The 16,326-nt window shown below is 31.9% G+C and overlaps 2 protein-coding genes across 2 annotated transcripts; one reads left to right on the plus strand and one right to left on the minus strand.

Moving 5' to 3' along the window:
• Positions 1-4,091: 4,091 nt before the first annotated feature.
• LOC107421940 (protein transport protein SEC23 E) lies at positions 4,092-12,457 on the plus strand. Its single transcript, XM_016031305.4, has 12 exons — positions 4,092-5,138; positions 5,234-5,407; positions 6,336-6,497; positions 7,622-7,764; positions 8,383-8,458; positions 8,582-8,754; positions 8,854-8,935; positions 9,850-9,927; positions 10,494-10,655; positions 10,758-11,021; positions 11,159-11,263; positions 11,798-12,457. The coding sequence occupies exons 1-12, from the start codon at positions 4,365-4,367 to the stop codon at positions 11,942-11,944; spliced, it is 2,340 nt and encodes a 779-aa protein (XP_015886791.2). The 5' UTR covers positions 4,092-4,364; the 3' UTR covers positions 11,945-12,457.
• LOC107421929 (FHA domain-containing protein At4g14490) lies at positions 12,123-16,097 on the minus strand. The gene has a single exon (XM_016031290.4). It carries the CDS (start codon positions 15,982-15,984, stop codon positions 14,587-14,589), a length of 1,398 nt encoding a protein of 465 aa, XP_015886776.3. The 5' UTR covers positions 15,985-16,097; the 3' UTR covers positions 12,123-14,586.
• Positions 16,098-16,326: the final 229 nt, after the last annotated feature.

Genomic DNA, 16,326 nt, shown 5'->3' on the forward strand with positions numbered 1-16,326 from the left:
TTAAGTTGATAAATAATATGTACATTTTATTGATAATATAAATGATAACAAATAATATTTTTTTTTTAAATTAAGATGAATTGAATATTTATTTATTTTTAATATTAAAAATGTAATATAGAAAAATATATTATTTAACGATAATCATTACATGTAAATTTTTCATTCAATTTAGAAATTACGTTTTATAATTATCATCATAACTGATATGGGCCATTAAGACTCGCACGGGGTTCAATGGTCAGAACACCGCTCAGCCCGGCCCGTGGACGCTGGTTCGAAAGGGGAGACCTGGGGGCATAGCAAAAACATAAAAAATAATAATAATAATAAAAAAAAACTTATATGGGCCATTAATATATTTTAATTGCAGACTTATATCAGAGACTTTTTTATACCTTACAAAACAATACACATAAAGGTAAATAGTTTTGCATGCAGTTTTGTTATATGTTAATTCTCTTGGTTATAAGAAAGTGGGATTGATTTTTCAATACAATAATTATTAATAAGCTAAATCTAATCATATTTATATATATATATATATATATATATATATTTTTAACTAAAAATCTAATATAGAAAAGCAACTTTGTAAGAACTATTGGCTTTGTTAGTTTTTGGATTGTGCGTATAGTTACACTTCAATCTTTGATTTTTTTTTTTTTTTATATTTTGATTTATAAATTTTTATTTTCTAATGCATTTTAATGCTTACACTATTTTTAACATAATTTTTAATAATTTTAAAACCTGCAGCATACTAATAGGGGTGGAACCAAAAAATTGACCAACTGGGGGGCCAAGATTTTTTTTTTTTTTTTAAAAAAACAAAATTACTGCCATAAAATCGTCTTTATTTATATAAACCAGCAATATAAACTTTTTATCATTTTTTGTATGTTAAATTAAATACTAAAAAAAGGTGTTATCACCCAAAAAAAAAATGTTAATTGAACTTTAAAAATAAAATTGCAGGTCTTTTCTCTCTTTGTTTTAATAAAAAAACTTACATGTAGATATATTTTATTTCCAATTGTGTATTATTACTAAAAGTATAATTTCCTATTTGATCAATTTCATGATATATATATATATATATATATTATTTTTGAAAGATCAATATAATTTTTTTGGGACAAAATTAAAAAATCAATATCAAAATATTAAAGAATATAAAATTCTTCTAAATAATATCAAGTAACCCACAAAATTATAAATCAAAAATATAAAAAGATAAAATTTTAAATACTTCCAATTTAATAAATAGTTATAGTATAAATGTAAAATACTATCAAAATTTGCATTAAAATCCCACATTATCTAAATCAAAAAATAATTAACTTATAATTAGGTTATCTTAACCTTATTTTGGGGGCCAAAATATTATTAACTAAATTTTTCTCTAAAAAAATTAAAAACTAAATATATGTAATTACTCCCTTTCAAAAACCTTAGCCCCCATGCCCTAAGCTTCCTGTACCCTTGTTCTATAGCAATAACGGTATAATGAAATTACAATATCAAATGACTTGATAAGATTTTTACAGTCACATTTATTATATAAAATAATTATTCCTAATAAAATAGGAATACATATTCATAGAAATTGAAAAACAATTAAATATTCCTATTAATATGTTTAGCTGTTATTTATAAATTAGGTTTAATATTCAATTTTATAAAAGTTTTATTTTCTTTCAAAAAATATCAAAATCGATAAAAATAACTTAAAATTCAAAATTTATAGTTTTTTTTATGTATTTTTAATTTAGAATAATTAATCTCAATTTGAATATATTTTAAATATAATAATATTCATCCTTCAAATAAAGCAATAACAATTTGATGTTTTTTCCCCCCAAAAAAAAAAAAAAAAACAACCTATTCCTAGAAATGAGAAAATAATTATTATTTTATAATAGATATTTCTATAGTTTACAATCAAAATTTTCAATTGAAATTTTTATTTTTTAACATATATAATTTTCATAATATCTATCAAAATTTTTAATATATATCCATAATTTTTATAAAAAAATTCTATCATAATATTTGTATTAAATTAATCACAATCTAGTTAAAAAATTCATACTTTCCATATAAATTTTTGGAAATTTCATAGAAATTTTAGAAATATCTATTTTTTTTTCATTAATTTTGTCATAAATTTGTTTTTATAAATATTATTGAAGTTTAGTTTAACTTTTTGCTAAAGTAATATTATTGATTAGATTTTTTATCTTTTGATTGCATTTCAATAATTATGTAAATAAAAAAAAAAACAACATTTAATAAATAATATCCGAACTTATACTATATAAATCTATTTATCATATACTTAAAAAAAATTAATATTGCAAATTACAAGTCTACTTTTTCATTATTATTATTATTTTTATTTGTATAAATATTATAAAATAAATAAAAATTAAAAGATATGTACAAAATATATTTTTTACGAACATAATTATCAGATATTCATATCAACAATGGTATATCAACAATTATATGGAAATTATTAAGAAGATATAAATAATATGAAAATGAGAAAGATACACAAATTTTCAACCATTTAGAAATTTTTTATAATATTAAAATAATATTTATGATATATAATATAATTGTAATAATTATTTTATATATCTTAATTAAAAATAATTTTATTAAATATGTATTTTTTCACAATGTTTTTTTAATAATAGTATATTTATAACAATTAATACTAAAATACTAACAAATTAAAAGATAAATATAATATTCATTTAATATTTTTACAATTTTATAATTAATTTGATAATTTATTAATTAATTAAATAAGTTAATTTTAAAATTTTAATAAAATAAATTATATTTTTAAAAATAAATTTCAATCAATTTTTATAAATTTTATGAATTTTCATTAATATTCAATAATTTTGAATCTTTTTATATTTCGAAATCTTGATATTTCTATAAACACTTAAATTTAAATATTAAATATTTCAAAATTTTAAAATCTATTAAACATGATAATAATTTATCTTATATAATAACTATTATATTTACCATATGAAGTAACTATTATATTCTTACATATCAAATGTATTCAACATATTATGTAAGTATACGTATTTTAAAACTCCTAAAACATTGAAAAACTTCAAAAGTGTATTCAAAATTGAAGTATAAAAATGAAAGTGTCAAGGGGTCAAATTACAATTATGGATATAATTAATCATTTTCCTAAATAATTACTAATTTTTTTTAAAAAAATAACCAATTTATTTCTTTCTAATTTTTACAAACTATTATCTTCTCCATTGGTACACAGGAGAAAAAATGAATAGTTAAATACATAAAGCAAATTTTATCTCACCAGAGTTACTCCAATTTCGATTATAGATTTTTACCATTTTTATGAATATGGTCCTCTTCATGTTTATCATTTTTATTTTTTGGTAAAACTTCATGTTTATCAATTAATATAACAAAGTTTCACCAAAAAACATTAATATCAATTTTTCTATTGGATTATAGTGAGTTTAACTTATCCCTTGAAAATAAATTTATCTGTATTTAATTTATATCGACTTTTTTTTATAAAAACTCATTTTCTTAAAAGCCAAAAACCTATAAATTCATTCATCATCCTCCTTTTGTATCCCATTCAACCCTATAAATAGTTACAATGGTATATATAATTTAGACATGTATCCTACCAATGGCAAATCTATGCAATTGATCATATATTTTATCTTTATTAATTTTTCCTTTTTCAATTACCTTTGCCAATGCATCAAAAAAAAAAAAAAATACCTTTTCCAGTATTTGAATTATTATCAATTCGATAAAAAAAATCTCAAATAAATAAGAACTCTCAAATGAGAATTTATATAATATTTTTCTTTTTTAGAAAAAAAACACCGTTTGATCTGTGAAATGTATATATAAAAGACATTTTGATCATAAGTAAAAGACAATTATATTCAAGCAAAAAAAAAAAAAAAAAAAAGTAAAAGACAATTATAGTGTGGGCTTTTCAACGGAGAGAGAAAAAAGAGAAAAAAAAAATTAATAGAGGAAAAAGAAATTAAAAAGAAACAACGAAACGAAGGAAAAAAATTCGGTACGATCTCTCGCAAGATTCAGAAGACAAACTTACTTCCTCTTTCTCTTTCACAAAATCTCTTTCTCTCTCTTCCTTCATCTCTCTCTCTCTCTCTCTGGCTTTGCGGTGACCCCTTTTCTCTCTCTTTTCTCAAGGGGTCGTCGCACCCTCTATCCAATTTCTCCCAAACATAAAAACCAATTTCCCAGAATTTCAATCCGATCAAACCCTTTTAAGCCCCTTCAATTCTGAGTTAAAAAAAAAAAAAAAAACCATGTCGGAGATGGCGAACACAGATCCCGAAGGGATCGACGGAGTCAGAATGACATGGAATGTGTGGCCGCGAACGAAGGTCGAAGCCAGCAAGTGCGTGATCCCACTCGCCGCCTGTATCTCACCGATCCGTCCCCACCCTGATATACCCACGCTCCCATACGCGCCGTTGAGGTGCAAGACGTGCTCCGCCGTCCTCAACCCTTTCTCGCGGGTCGACTTCACGGCCAAGATCTGGATCTGCCCGTTTTGCTATCAGAGAAACCATTTCCCTCCACATTACCACATGATCTCCGAGACCAACCTCCCAGGCGAGCTTTATCCGCAATACACGACGGTTCAGTACTCTCTCCCGCAGAGTTCGAACCACCCGAATTCCTTCGATTCCTCGCAGCAACCTCACCACCACCCGTCTCCGGTGTTCGTCTTCGTGCTCGATACCTGCATGATTGAGGAGGAGATGGGGTATGTCAAGTCGGCTCTCCAACGGGCTATCGGGTTGTTGCCCGAGAATGCGCTTGTTGGGTTCGTTTCGTTTGGGACACAAGTTCAAGTTCACGAATTGGGTTTCTCTGATATGTCCAAAGTCTATGTGTTCCGGGGTGGTAAAGAGATTTCGAAGGAACAGGTTTTGGAGCAATTGGGTCTCACCGTTTCCGGCCGGAGACCTGTTCCGGGAGCCTTTCAACAAAAGGGTATCCAAAATGCATTTCCATCTTCTGGGGTTACCCGGTTTTTGTTGCCTGCTTCGGAGTGTGAATACACCCTCAATTCGGTGGGTTTTTTCTGATCATTTTTTTAAAAAAAATTTTTGGTGGGGTTTAGTTTTATGATTGTAATGTTGTAATTTCTTGGTTGTGAATTTTTCAGCTTTTGGATGAGTTGCAAACTGATCAATGGCCGGTTCCACCTGCTAATCGGGCATCTCGGTGTACTGGAGTTGCATTGAGTGTAGCAGCGGGATTGCTTGGAGCTTGTTTGCCTGGTACTGGTGGTCGGATTATCGCTTTGGTTGGTGGTCCATGCACGGAAGGGCCCGGCACGGTAGACACTTCTTCCTGCCTTATTGTTTTCTTATTGCTGCTATTTTTGTAGGCACTAAATGGGTGGTAAATCTTGAAGCAGTAGCTTTGCATGGTGATATGATGCATGTTATTGCTGTGTTTTTGGTTTTAACTGGCTGTATTAATGACTATCCAATTGTAGGATTTGTGTATCTTCTGAAAAACTTCATTGTTGACAATTACATGTAACTTTTGTAATTTATTTATTATTGTTCTTATTATTTTAAAACTTAATTTGATTAGTACGAAGGAAAGATATGGACTAAATACCAAATGAAAGTAAAACAATATGCTCAATAAAATAATTAGAGAACCAGGGAAAACAATATACTTAATAATTTAGTATTATATATTCCAAACAGGAGTCTTGTCTAGCGCATAGGGTGTCTAAGAGCCCTATTTATATCGGACAAGCATAATCTAGTTAGAAGAAAAAATAAAATAAAATTATAATAATATTAATTTTGCAAATGAACTTAAAATCCTAAGTGACTCAGAACTGTAATAAAACTCAGTTAATTAATAAAATCCCTTAATATAGCTTGTCCATATCAGTTGCTGGTCAAAAGATGGGAAGAGTGTTCAATGCCAAAATGTTAGCTTATGGTCCTTATGCAAATATATCATGGTTTGTAACAGGGAAGAGTGTTAAGGTCTTCCTAGAAGTGGCATTTTGAAGAATCATGAGATCATGGTGTTGTATATAGCCAATTGTTTATCAACTCCTGTTAATTGTAATTTACCGCTATATATATATATATGTATATTATTAGAGTCAACATGGCATATTTATTCATTATGTTAGCAATACCAAATCATTGTTTGACAAATTTGACTAGTTTTAAGTATATGATTTTTTTAAAAATTCTTTATTTATAAAGATATTGATTTTGTTGAAAGTTTTGCAGATTGTATCAAAAGATATGTCGGAGCCTGTTCGTTCCCATAAGGATCTCGATAAAGATGCAGCACCTTACTTTAAAAAAGCAGTTAAATTTTATGATAGTCTTGCAAAGCAGCTGGTTAGCCAGGGTCATGTTTTAGACCTCTTTGCTTCTGCACTTGATCAGGTCTGTATTGATTCTGTCTTTGAATTCAGTCATTGTGTTGAAATCTTCTCTGAATAAATGATAAAGGGCATAAACTTTATCAATATGAAATAAAAAGAAAAATGGCTTCTGCAATCTTTGGCTTGATACATTATTTTTGTTACAACGGTAATCTATTTTTTGTACTTGTGTGTGAAATTTTGTTTTTATCCTTTTCTCTCAATATTGTTTAGTGTACTTACTACCATTATATTTGATTGCATTTTGTGCACTGTGGTGATAATATATAATCTGTTTGGTCCATTGATTTAGACAAATCTTCCGCAAAATGAGCCTAGATGGAATTGAACTTTTCTTTTCATTTGATGTTTTAGAATTTTTTACACCAACATGAATATGTGTACAATTATTACTTGGAAATCAATCCACCAAATGTGCAAATATTTGCATGATATTTAATGAATCTAACCGTAAACTTATATCTAGATGCTTTTGTTCAATATTGGCCTGTGTTAGAAGCAAGATTTGTTTGGTTTACAATCAGTTTAATATAACCAAGATAGTAAAGTCAAGGGAACATTATAAATTTTTCTCTTACTTAAAATCCAGTAGTTTCTGTTATTCCTTTAGATCCTTACGGCTCCATCTTTGTGCTTAAACCCCTAACCTTTAGGACCTTACATGAGGGTGAGGGGAGGAGAGAAGTCGCATGTTTTGTTCCTTTTGCTTAAAGTGTAGTAGTGAGCACCTAGAGCTGTAAACCACCAAATTGCATGTCTGATTTTGTAAGAGTAAGGTTTAATGCTTTCTTCATACTTATAACTTTTGTTTTGTTTTGTTTTTGTTCTGCTTTGCTTGGTTTTTTTTTTCCTGTGGATATTCAACAACAAATTGATGTGATATTCTGTGTTCTGTTTGATGTTTATGAACTCAGAACGTAATCTAGAGTAATCTTTTAGTTGATATGCATGTATGTTTCTACAGTAGTTGTGCTTGGCACCATTAAATATATTTAGATGCTTATAGTTGCATGCATCTTAGTTGTTAGGATGTGCCAGTTATATTTGATTGTAAACATTTTCATATTCTGTAAAGTGTATATGATTGTTGACTGGATTTTTGGTGTTTTATATACTTGTGCATAGGTAGGGGTTGCCGAAATGAAAGTTGCAATTGAAAAAACTGGAGGTCTTGTTGTGCTAGCTGAAAGTTTTGGTCATTCTGTATTCAAAGATTCCTTCAAACGTGTTTTTGAAGACGGGGAACAGTCTCTTGGCCTTTGTTTCAAGTGAGTTTACCATTCTTTAATATTTTGGGGTTTCTTCTTGACCATAGGTATGAGAGTTTTGCGTGCTTTATTTGAACTTTAATACTGGCTCTAGGAAATCTTTTCCTTCTAGTTTTTCTTTCTAATTTGAAACATAGATAAGGGACATAGACACGCTGAAAGAATGAGGCATCTTTCAGAAGTGAAGGGAAAAAATAAAAATGAAAAAGGGAATGAAGTTGTATGCATGAGAAATACTGAGTGGAAAAGTATCTAATTAAAAAAAAAAAAAAGAAAAAGGGAAAAATATACATGGTGGAAAAAGTAGAAATGGAAAGGTTGGAAAGGCCTACCATCTATGGAAAATGCCTTCTAAATTAGACCGTTAATTGGTTTTTATGTCAGTGTTTCTAAGTTTTTTTGTTGAATGTTGAGGAACATTGTTTTGAACACTTCAAGCAGGAAGTTTAGGCATTACATGTATTGCTTCAGATCTCAGAGCTTTCTTTCTCTAGGTCTTTTTATGCTTACATTCTTTGCCTTCATACATGACATGGGCATGTGTTCAATTATACAAGTTGTATGCTTTCCACCCATTTTTATGCTGCTGTTTTCTCATTGAAAAACTATTTGTTTCAGTGGCACACTTGAGATTAACTGCTCGAAGGACATCAAAATTCAAGGAATAATTGGGCCTTGCACGTCTTTGGAGAAGGTCAGTTTCATTCTTTTGATTTGTTGACATTATCTTTGGAGTCTGAGTTAGATCTACGAGTTTAACCCAATTAAAACTTGGTTTTTGTTTGGCATTTAATGTTGATTTTAAACACCTTTGCAGAAAGGACCTGCTGTTGCTGATACTGTCGTCGGTGAGGGGAATACAACCGAATGGAAAATGTGTGGCCTTGACAATAGTACTTGCTTGACAGTTTTCTTTGATCTTTCATCAAGTGATCGGTCAAACACACCAGGGACTGTAAATCCGCAATTGTATTTGCAGTTTCTCACAAGGTATACTGGATGATTGTATCTTAGGTTACACATATCTTCTACTTCATTGTTTTGTTTTGGTTATTTACTTGTAAATTGTAATTTTGTTTGGAATTGCAGTTTTCAAAATCCTGAAGGTCAAATGATGCTTCGGGTTACAACTGTTACTAGGAGATGGATAGATAGTGCTGTTAGCTCTGAGGTTGGTTCATATTTTTGCACTAGTGTCCCTTATTTTTTTATTTTTTTTTTAATTAAACTAAATTACTGTATCGTGAATTGATGAAATTTGAATCTTTTGTGACTGCTTGTATATCTTGAATCGGGGTCTTTTGGCTCAACTTTATCCCAGTTTTGTTGAGGGAGCAACCCCATTTTTCATGTTGAATTGGTCTTTAATTAGTAAATTGTATGTAATGTGTAAAATTTAAGTTCTACCTGTATCTAAATCTTTTATCTTATTGTAAAACATTTTGGTAACCAGCAGCTTTTAACTGCAACTTTTAGATTTGATGTCATAGATTGAGCTAAGACAGAGAAAAATCTTATCTTGAATAGTTAACTGTGTCTTGTTCTTTTCATTTCCTAGTTTGGTTGAAAGATTTTGAATTGGCGTTGTATAAGGTGAAAATAATAGTGTGTTGAGAATAATCTTTTTGATATAATTTTGAAGATATGTATCTATGCAAGTAACTTATTGTTTCAATTGCTAATGTGTCTTTCCATGGAAGCAATCACATTATTAAGGATGTTTTTATGTCATTGTGTGTGTATTATGTTTAATTTATTACCAGTCAATCTCCATTCAAACATTGGGTAGATTGTCTTTTTGGTGGCAAAGTGTCTTGATTGTTAACTATAATTTGTCTCTATATTACATATATTTTTCCATGAAACCACAGCCATATTTGGAAGGTTAATATATTTTTTTCGCCATATGTTTATCTTTTTGGGATCTAGTCGCTTAAATTTGAACTTTTTTTTTTTTTTCCTTAAATCATTTTTGTTTTGCCTATGTTGCACTTGTCTTTTGTTGATGCAAAATTCTGATTAATGCATCAGATATGCATCAATTGAAAATATAATGCTGACATGGAAGAATACTGCATTTTCCAGGAATTGGTACAAGGATTTGACCAAGAGACTGCAGCTGTAGTAATGGCTAGAAAAACATCATTGAAAATGGAGACAGAGGTATATAACGAGCTTCAGCATCCTTTGTTAAGCTTACCATAATTTTGAGATATCTATACCAATCCTAGCATGCTTTTTTGGTATAATGACAAATGGTGGGAGATAAAAGTGGGGAAGGGGAAGAACATGATGGTATGTTGTCAATGAAGAAGTTATTTTGTTGATTGAATCTTGAATATTTATCTGAGAATTATCAAAAACATCTGAATGAATTCCATTTTTTGTGCGGTTCTATTGTATCAAATGAAGCTTTTCTTGAAACTTGTTTCAGATATTTCCTGTCAAAGAATTTTCACTAGCTTTGTAATTCTTTGATTCCTAAAGGTTCAGATTTTTATTTTGTTCAAATCAGTCTCATTTTTTTAGAAAACATAATAGAGACCTCTCAAGCCTTGTTCATCAAACTGTCTACTTTGACCTGAAAATATATAAAGATTTGTTTTTGTAACTTTTTGGAAATAATGGCGATTGATATTAAAGAAGTCAAAATTAGAGTTGCTGCATTTTATCCATTTACTCTTTTGCTCATGTGATTTTCACTTGATCATGGAATTTGTTTGAATCAGGAATCATTTGATGCCACACGATGGTTGGATAGATCCCTTATTCGTCTCTGTTCCAAATTTGGTGATTATCGGAAGGATGATCCTGCCTCCTTTACCCTAAACCCGTGTTTTTCATTATTCCCTCAATTTATGTTCAACCTTCGGCGTTCACAATTTGTGCAGGCAAGAATTTACGTTTTACTTCTCCCCCCTTTTTGTAAACATATTTTAAGGATGTTATTGTGACAAATTTAATGTCTGGATCTGGAAATCATGATTTTTCAGGTTTTCAACAACAGTCCTGATGAGACTGCATATTTTCGTATGTTGTTAAATCGGGAGAATATCACCAATGCAGCTGTCATGATTCAGCCATCACTAATATCATATTCATTCAATTCACTACCTGCGCCAGCTCTGCTGGATGTAGCTTCTGTTGCGGCAGACCGAATTCTCTTGTTGGATTCATATTTTAGTGTAGTCATTTTCCATGGAATGACCATAGCTCAATGGCGTAACATGGGATACCAGAATCAACCAGAACATCAGGTATGTACTCGTTATTTTCTTTACATTGTTGATTATGTTTTGCATTTCACTATTAAGGCTTATAAATCATAACCATTGTTGTGGTACATGTTTCAACTATTTTTTTTATTTACCTTTTTATGCATATGTATTTCCAGGCATTTGCTCAACTATTGCAAGCTCCACAAGATGATGCTAAGATGATCATTCGAGAGCGTTTCCCTGTCCCTAGATTGGTTGTATGCGACCAGCATGGTTCCCAGGTTAGTATATTTCTTGGTTTCTTGTTTTGGTTTCTTTCTCTTATCACTTTCTTAATTTTGTGGCTGCTTTCTTCACCATCTCTATCAATCATTTTTCTTTCTTCGTTGTTTTAATGCTGCTTTTCACATTTGTGGTTATTAGGATTCCAAAGGTAAACTTAATGCTTTGAAATTGGTGGTGGTGCTGGTGGTTAAATATATTAAGTTCATTTTTAACATCTATTATGGCTTGCTATGAAATTGTTAAAAATATCAGTATTACAGTTGCTTCAAGGTGAAGAATTTTGCTTCACATGATATTTCTGCTTTCAATTTAGAAGGATCATTGGTTGTCCTGGTAGATACTTGTAAATACTAAACCTATTTTTGATCTTAAGTCCGGAATACTTGTATGTAGGGTGCAGGTATTTCAATACACACCATATGCAAGCATTTCATGTCATGCTACTCGATGCCCTTTTGCTACTCTTTTGTTAAGATATAGTGGCTAATGAGGCCATCATTTTGATTTCATGTTTGATCTGTGCTATGCAGGCAAGATTCTTATTAGCGAAATTGAACCCATCAGCTACATACAACAATGCACATGAGATGTCTGCAGGGTCTGACATTATATTCACAGATGATGTAAGTCTCCAAGTTTTCTTTGAGCATCTTCAGAGGCTGGCTGTGCAATCTTGAGAGCAGTAAAAAGAGAGTAAGTGGACTCTACGACTAGTCCGGGATTTGGTGTGGGGTGATTCCATCGGGCTTTCTATCCACTCTTATCCTCTTGTTTGATTCAGTTTTTTTTCCTTTCTTTCCATTGTATTTAAAGATGAGAGGACAGACAACAGACCCCGCATTCTTTTGAGAATAGGGGGGAAAAAAAAAAAAAAAAAAAAAAAGGCACAACATTCTTTTGGGGGTGCTGGGGAGGTGTTTTACTTCCTTGATGGAAATAAGGGACACAAAAGATGAGCTGAGTTTGATTTATTTATGTATACGTATGGAAAGAAAGGTATGAGAGGAATGTAAGTGCAGAGGCTTCTCTGTTTCGGCAGGGGAGCTAGTTAGGAAGCAGATACTTTTTGTCAGAAGATTTTTACCATTTTTTTTTTTTCTTCAACAACCAGGTCAGAAGTATGTGTTTGTGTATCAGAATTTTCTTCTAAGTTATATATACTCATTGGTTGGTTCTTCCTGCTTCCTAGATTTGTATTCTCTTTTAATCTCTTAGCCCAATATAATGGTAGAGTTCACTTCGCCGCTTCTTTTTTGGTTTTTCTTTCCATTTTTTGTTTGTTTTTGGATGGATAAATTTTTGAGATTACGATTGAGTTGGAATTGCAACTCATGGGCGTGTGTTTTAGGGGTTTGATGGCTTTGAGAAAATGGGGAGGCAGAGAGAGAAATTGAGGAAGTAGACTATAGAGGGTAGAAAGGCCATAGTTTCCATAATGTTGGTCTTATTTTTATATTTCAATATTACAACTCTACCTAAAGTAGCCTAATTTTGTTACAATCTCGTTGATTTGGTTTCCTCCTACTTTTGGGGAACAGTTTTAAGTGATAAAACCATTATTTCCTCGAGCAAAACTAAATAACTTTTCCTCCTCAAGTATGTATATATATATATATATATCAAATACTTTTACTATTCTCCGTGAAGTCCAACTTGAAACTATAACCAAAAAAATAGGTGTCCGACTTGAAACGGACCAGTTTGTTCAAGAAAAAACTAACCCTTTTTTGGGTCCAAACGCTTGTTGGATGACTCCTAAGGGCTGATACATTGCAACAGAAAGTTGGGAGCTGCAATCCAATATTCGAGCAGCTTTGTTAAACTTTGCCTTATTCAAAATAAAGTAGACAAATGAAAGTTGGTCAATAGCTGAATGTGTGAATTACAATGACCTCAAGAGGGAGAAAATTTTGCAGTTTGCTTTTACAGTGAAACGAAAAGAATCTATTGGTTAATTGTTTCCGTTTATCCCATTTTGAACTGCCTAATGCGGTGGCTTTTCTCTGTCCAATTATAGTTCGAAGTATTTGAACAATAGTTTTTATTTATTTATTGTGTTATTTTTTTGCTAACACTTAAAATACACTACACATAACGCATGCACTAACACTTGAATAACAAACATTTGGCAGGAACTTGCACTAGATACAGAGCAACAATTTCAGATGTGCACAACCAATAAACAGCAGAAGAACTGTCAGGAAAGGTCTCAAATAATGCATATATAAATAAACGAGGAAATCCATCCATTTTTTAAGACTGACAGTGAAAACATACAGACATAAAAGACAATATGCCATTAAATTAATTTAAGGAAATGTTAGCATTTTAGATCGAGGCTGACAATAATTTGGTGAGAAATTTGAAAAATGTCAAAAGAAAAAACATAGAGAAAACAGAGTCCCAAATTTAGAGTCTTTGTAAAGGTCAAGTGTTTGAAATGTATTACTTGTCAAAACCAAACCAGGTTAAAGCAATAATGCAAAAAGCACTTAATGTAGTGAACATGAATTGTGCTTCTAATATGTTTTTTCCCCTATTTTTAATCCATGATATTAGACCGATCAAACATGAACCATACACTGATTTTGATACTTAGAGCAAGCCTCAAGCTACAAAAATGAAATTATTTTTACTCTCCAGGATACAGGAACTTCACCCTTCTAATTCTTTTGCTATACAACATATTGATGAACTTGTTCAGATTAGAACGCGACTTATAATACGCATAACGTATACTACACAAACACTTGGATAGCAGACATTTATCAAAAAGCAGAACTGTCAAGAAAGGTCTAAAACAAGGCATATATCGTTAAAAAGAGGAAATCCCTACATTTTTTTAGACTCTTAGCAGTGAAACATCATACCAAATAAGTCCCTAAAATCAACTTTAGGAAATGCCAGCATTTTTTTCATAGAGGTTGAAAATAATTTGATTGAGAAAATTGAAAAATGCGAAAACAAACAACATAGAGAAAACAGCGTCCCACATTAGTCTTAGTAAAGGGCAAGTGTTTAATATGGATTACCTGTCAAAACCAAAACCAAGTTATAGTAATAATACGAAAAGCTCTTAATGCAATGAACTTGAATTGTTCTTCTAATATGTTTTCTCCTCTATTTTTAATCCATGTTATAAGACCAAAATCAAGCATTCAGTACACTAATACACTGATTTTGATATTTAGAACAAGCCTCAAACTACAAAAGTGAAAGTAATTTTAGTACGCTAAGACAGGAATATCTAGCAAAGTATAAAAATATGGATGTTATATACTAATTACCATGAAAAAACAAACACTTTTGGTCATCCTCTCTAGGACACAGGAACTTTACCCTTCCCCTTTTTTTGCTCTATGACATATTCATGAACTCGTTCAGCTTTCTCCTTCATACCCTTAATAATCTCCTCAGTGGCTTCAATTATCTGTTTTGGCAAGTTAACCTCCATGTAATCAAACAACTCTCCAAGTGTCATCTTCTCAAGAAGATCCCCAAACTCATTGTTCAAAGTCTCTTTCGAACCGAAATCGCCCCCATTTTTTGCCTCACTAGAACTCTCTTCCACACCCTCAGCTTTCACATTGTCATCATCCTTAACCTCATTAAGAACAGCTTCTTCACCATCACCATCTTCCGAATTCAACCTCTTTACACTCTCAGCAGCTTCTGCAACATCTATGGAATCACTATCTCCCAAATTCCTCTTCTCCTGAGCTAAATTATTTCTACTGCGCAAACCGTCATGACGATTCCTCGCTTCAACATTGTCATCCTTAAGCTCATTTGGAACAGCTTCTTCACCATCACCACCTTCCAAATTCGAACCCTTTACACTCTCAGCAGCAGCTTCTTCTGCAACATCAATGGAATCACTGTCTTCCAAATTCGTACCATACCCAGATGGCTTTTGCTGAGCTAAATTCTTCCTACCCCGCAAACCTGCACGAGTTCTTCTCACTTCAACAATTTTTCCTTCTTCTGCACCAACAGAAGAATCCTCTGGAATTTTCCCTAACACTGAACCAGACACTACCTCATTTGCATTTTCCTTCTTGTTCTTCGAGCTCCGAGTCTGCCTCGTCGTCGTAGCTTGCTTTGCAGGTTTCGTTTCCACACATTCTGAACTTGAACCCTCATCGACTTCCAGAATCTTCTCTTCCTCCACGGCTCCACTTACCGAAACCCTAGCTTTATTAGGCCGACCCCTTTTCCGTTTCACCACCGCAACGTCCTCATGCTTCACCTCCTCGGTCTCCTTCCCAATCTTACCTCTCCGGCCAACAATCGCCGGCGCCGGAGCCGGCGGAACCGATCGGACTCCACCACCACCACGCGGCGGCCTAGGGTTCTTCTTCCTCAACTGGCTCTGATCATCATCATCATCACCACCATCACCATCGCAGTCATTGATGACGACGGAGATTATGGTGTATTCTCCGATCTTGATGTTGTCGCCGTCGCGGAGGTCGAAAGGAGTGTTGGGTTGAATCCGAATGCCGTTGAGGATGGTTCCATTGGAGGAATCGAGGTCTCGGAGCACCCATTTTCCGGATTCGGATCCGATGGAGAGGTGCTTGGAGGAAATCCCAACGTCTTTGATGGCGATTTTGTTTCCGCGGACTATCCGACCGATCCGAATTGTGGATCCGACTGGGTATTCTACGCTCTCTCCTTTTCTGGGGCCTTGCACCATTATCAGTTTTAATGCCATTTTCTGGATTTCTGGAAAAGAAGATGTTGAAGGGAGGGAAAACAAACACACTCGCAGTTTGAAAAATTAAAAAAAAAAAATTTCGAATTCAGCTTTTTTAGCAAGTTAGGTATATCTGTAATATTCTTAGCTCTTAGGGGTAAAATGCTATGTTGCATTTTGTGACATGTGATAAATTTCACTTTAGTCCTCACAATTTTGCATTATTATTAGTATTACCTTTTTTTTTTTTTTTTTTTTTTGGCGTAGCTTTATTTATTTATTTAGTTTTGAAAAATTCATTATAAACCATTAAGTTTCGTTTTTAGTGGAGTTATAAATTTTATTCAATATGCTAATTTT

This window comes from Ziziphus jujuba, chromosome 3 (genome assembly GCF_031755915.1).
Source record: "Ziziphus jujuba cultivar Dongzao chromosome 3, ASM3175591v1".
NCBI lineage: Eukaryota > Viridiplantae > Streptophyta > Magnoliopsida > Rosales > Rhamnaceae > Ziziphus > Ziziphus jujuba.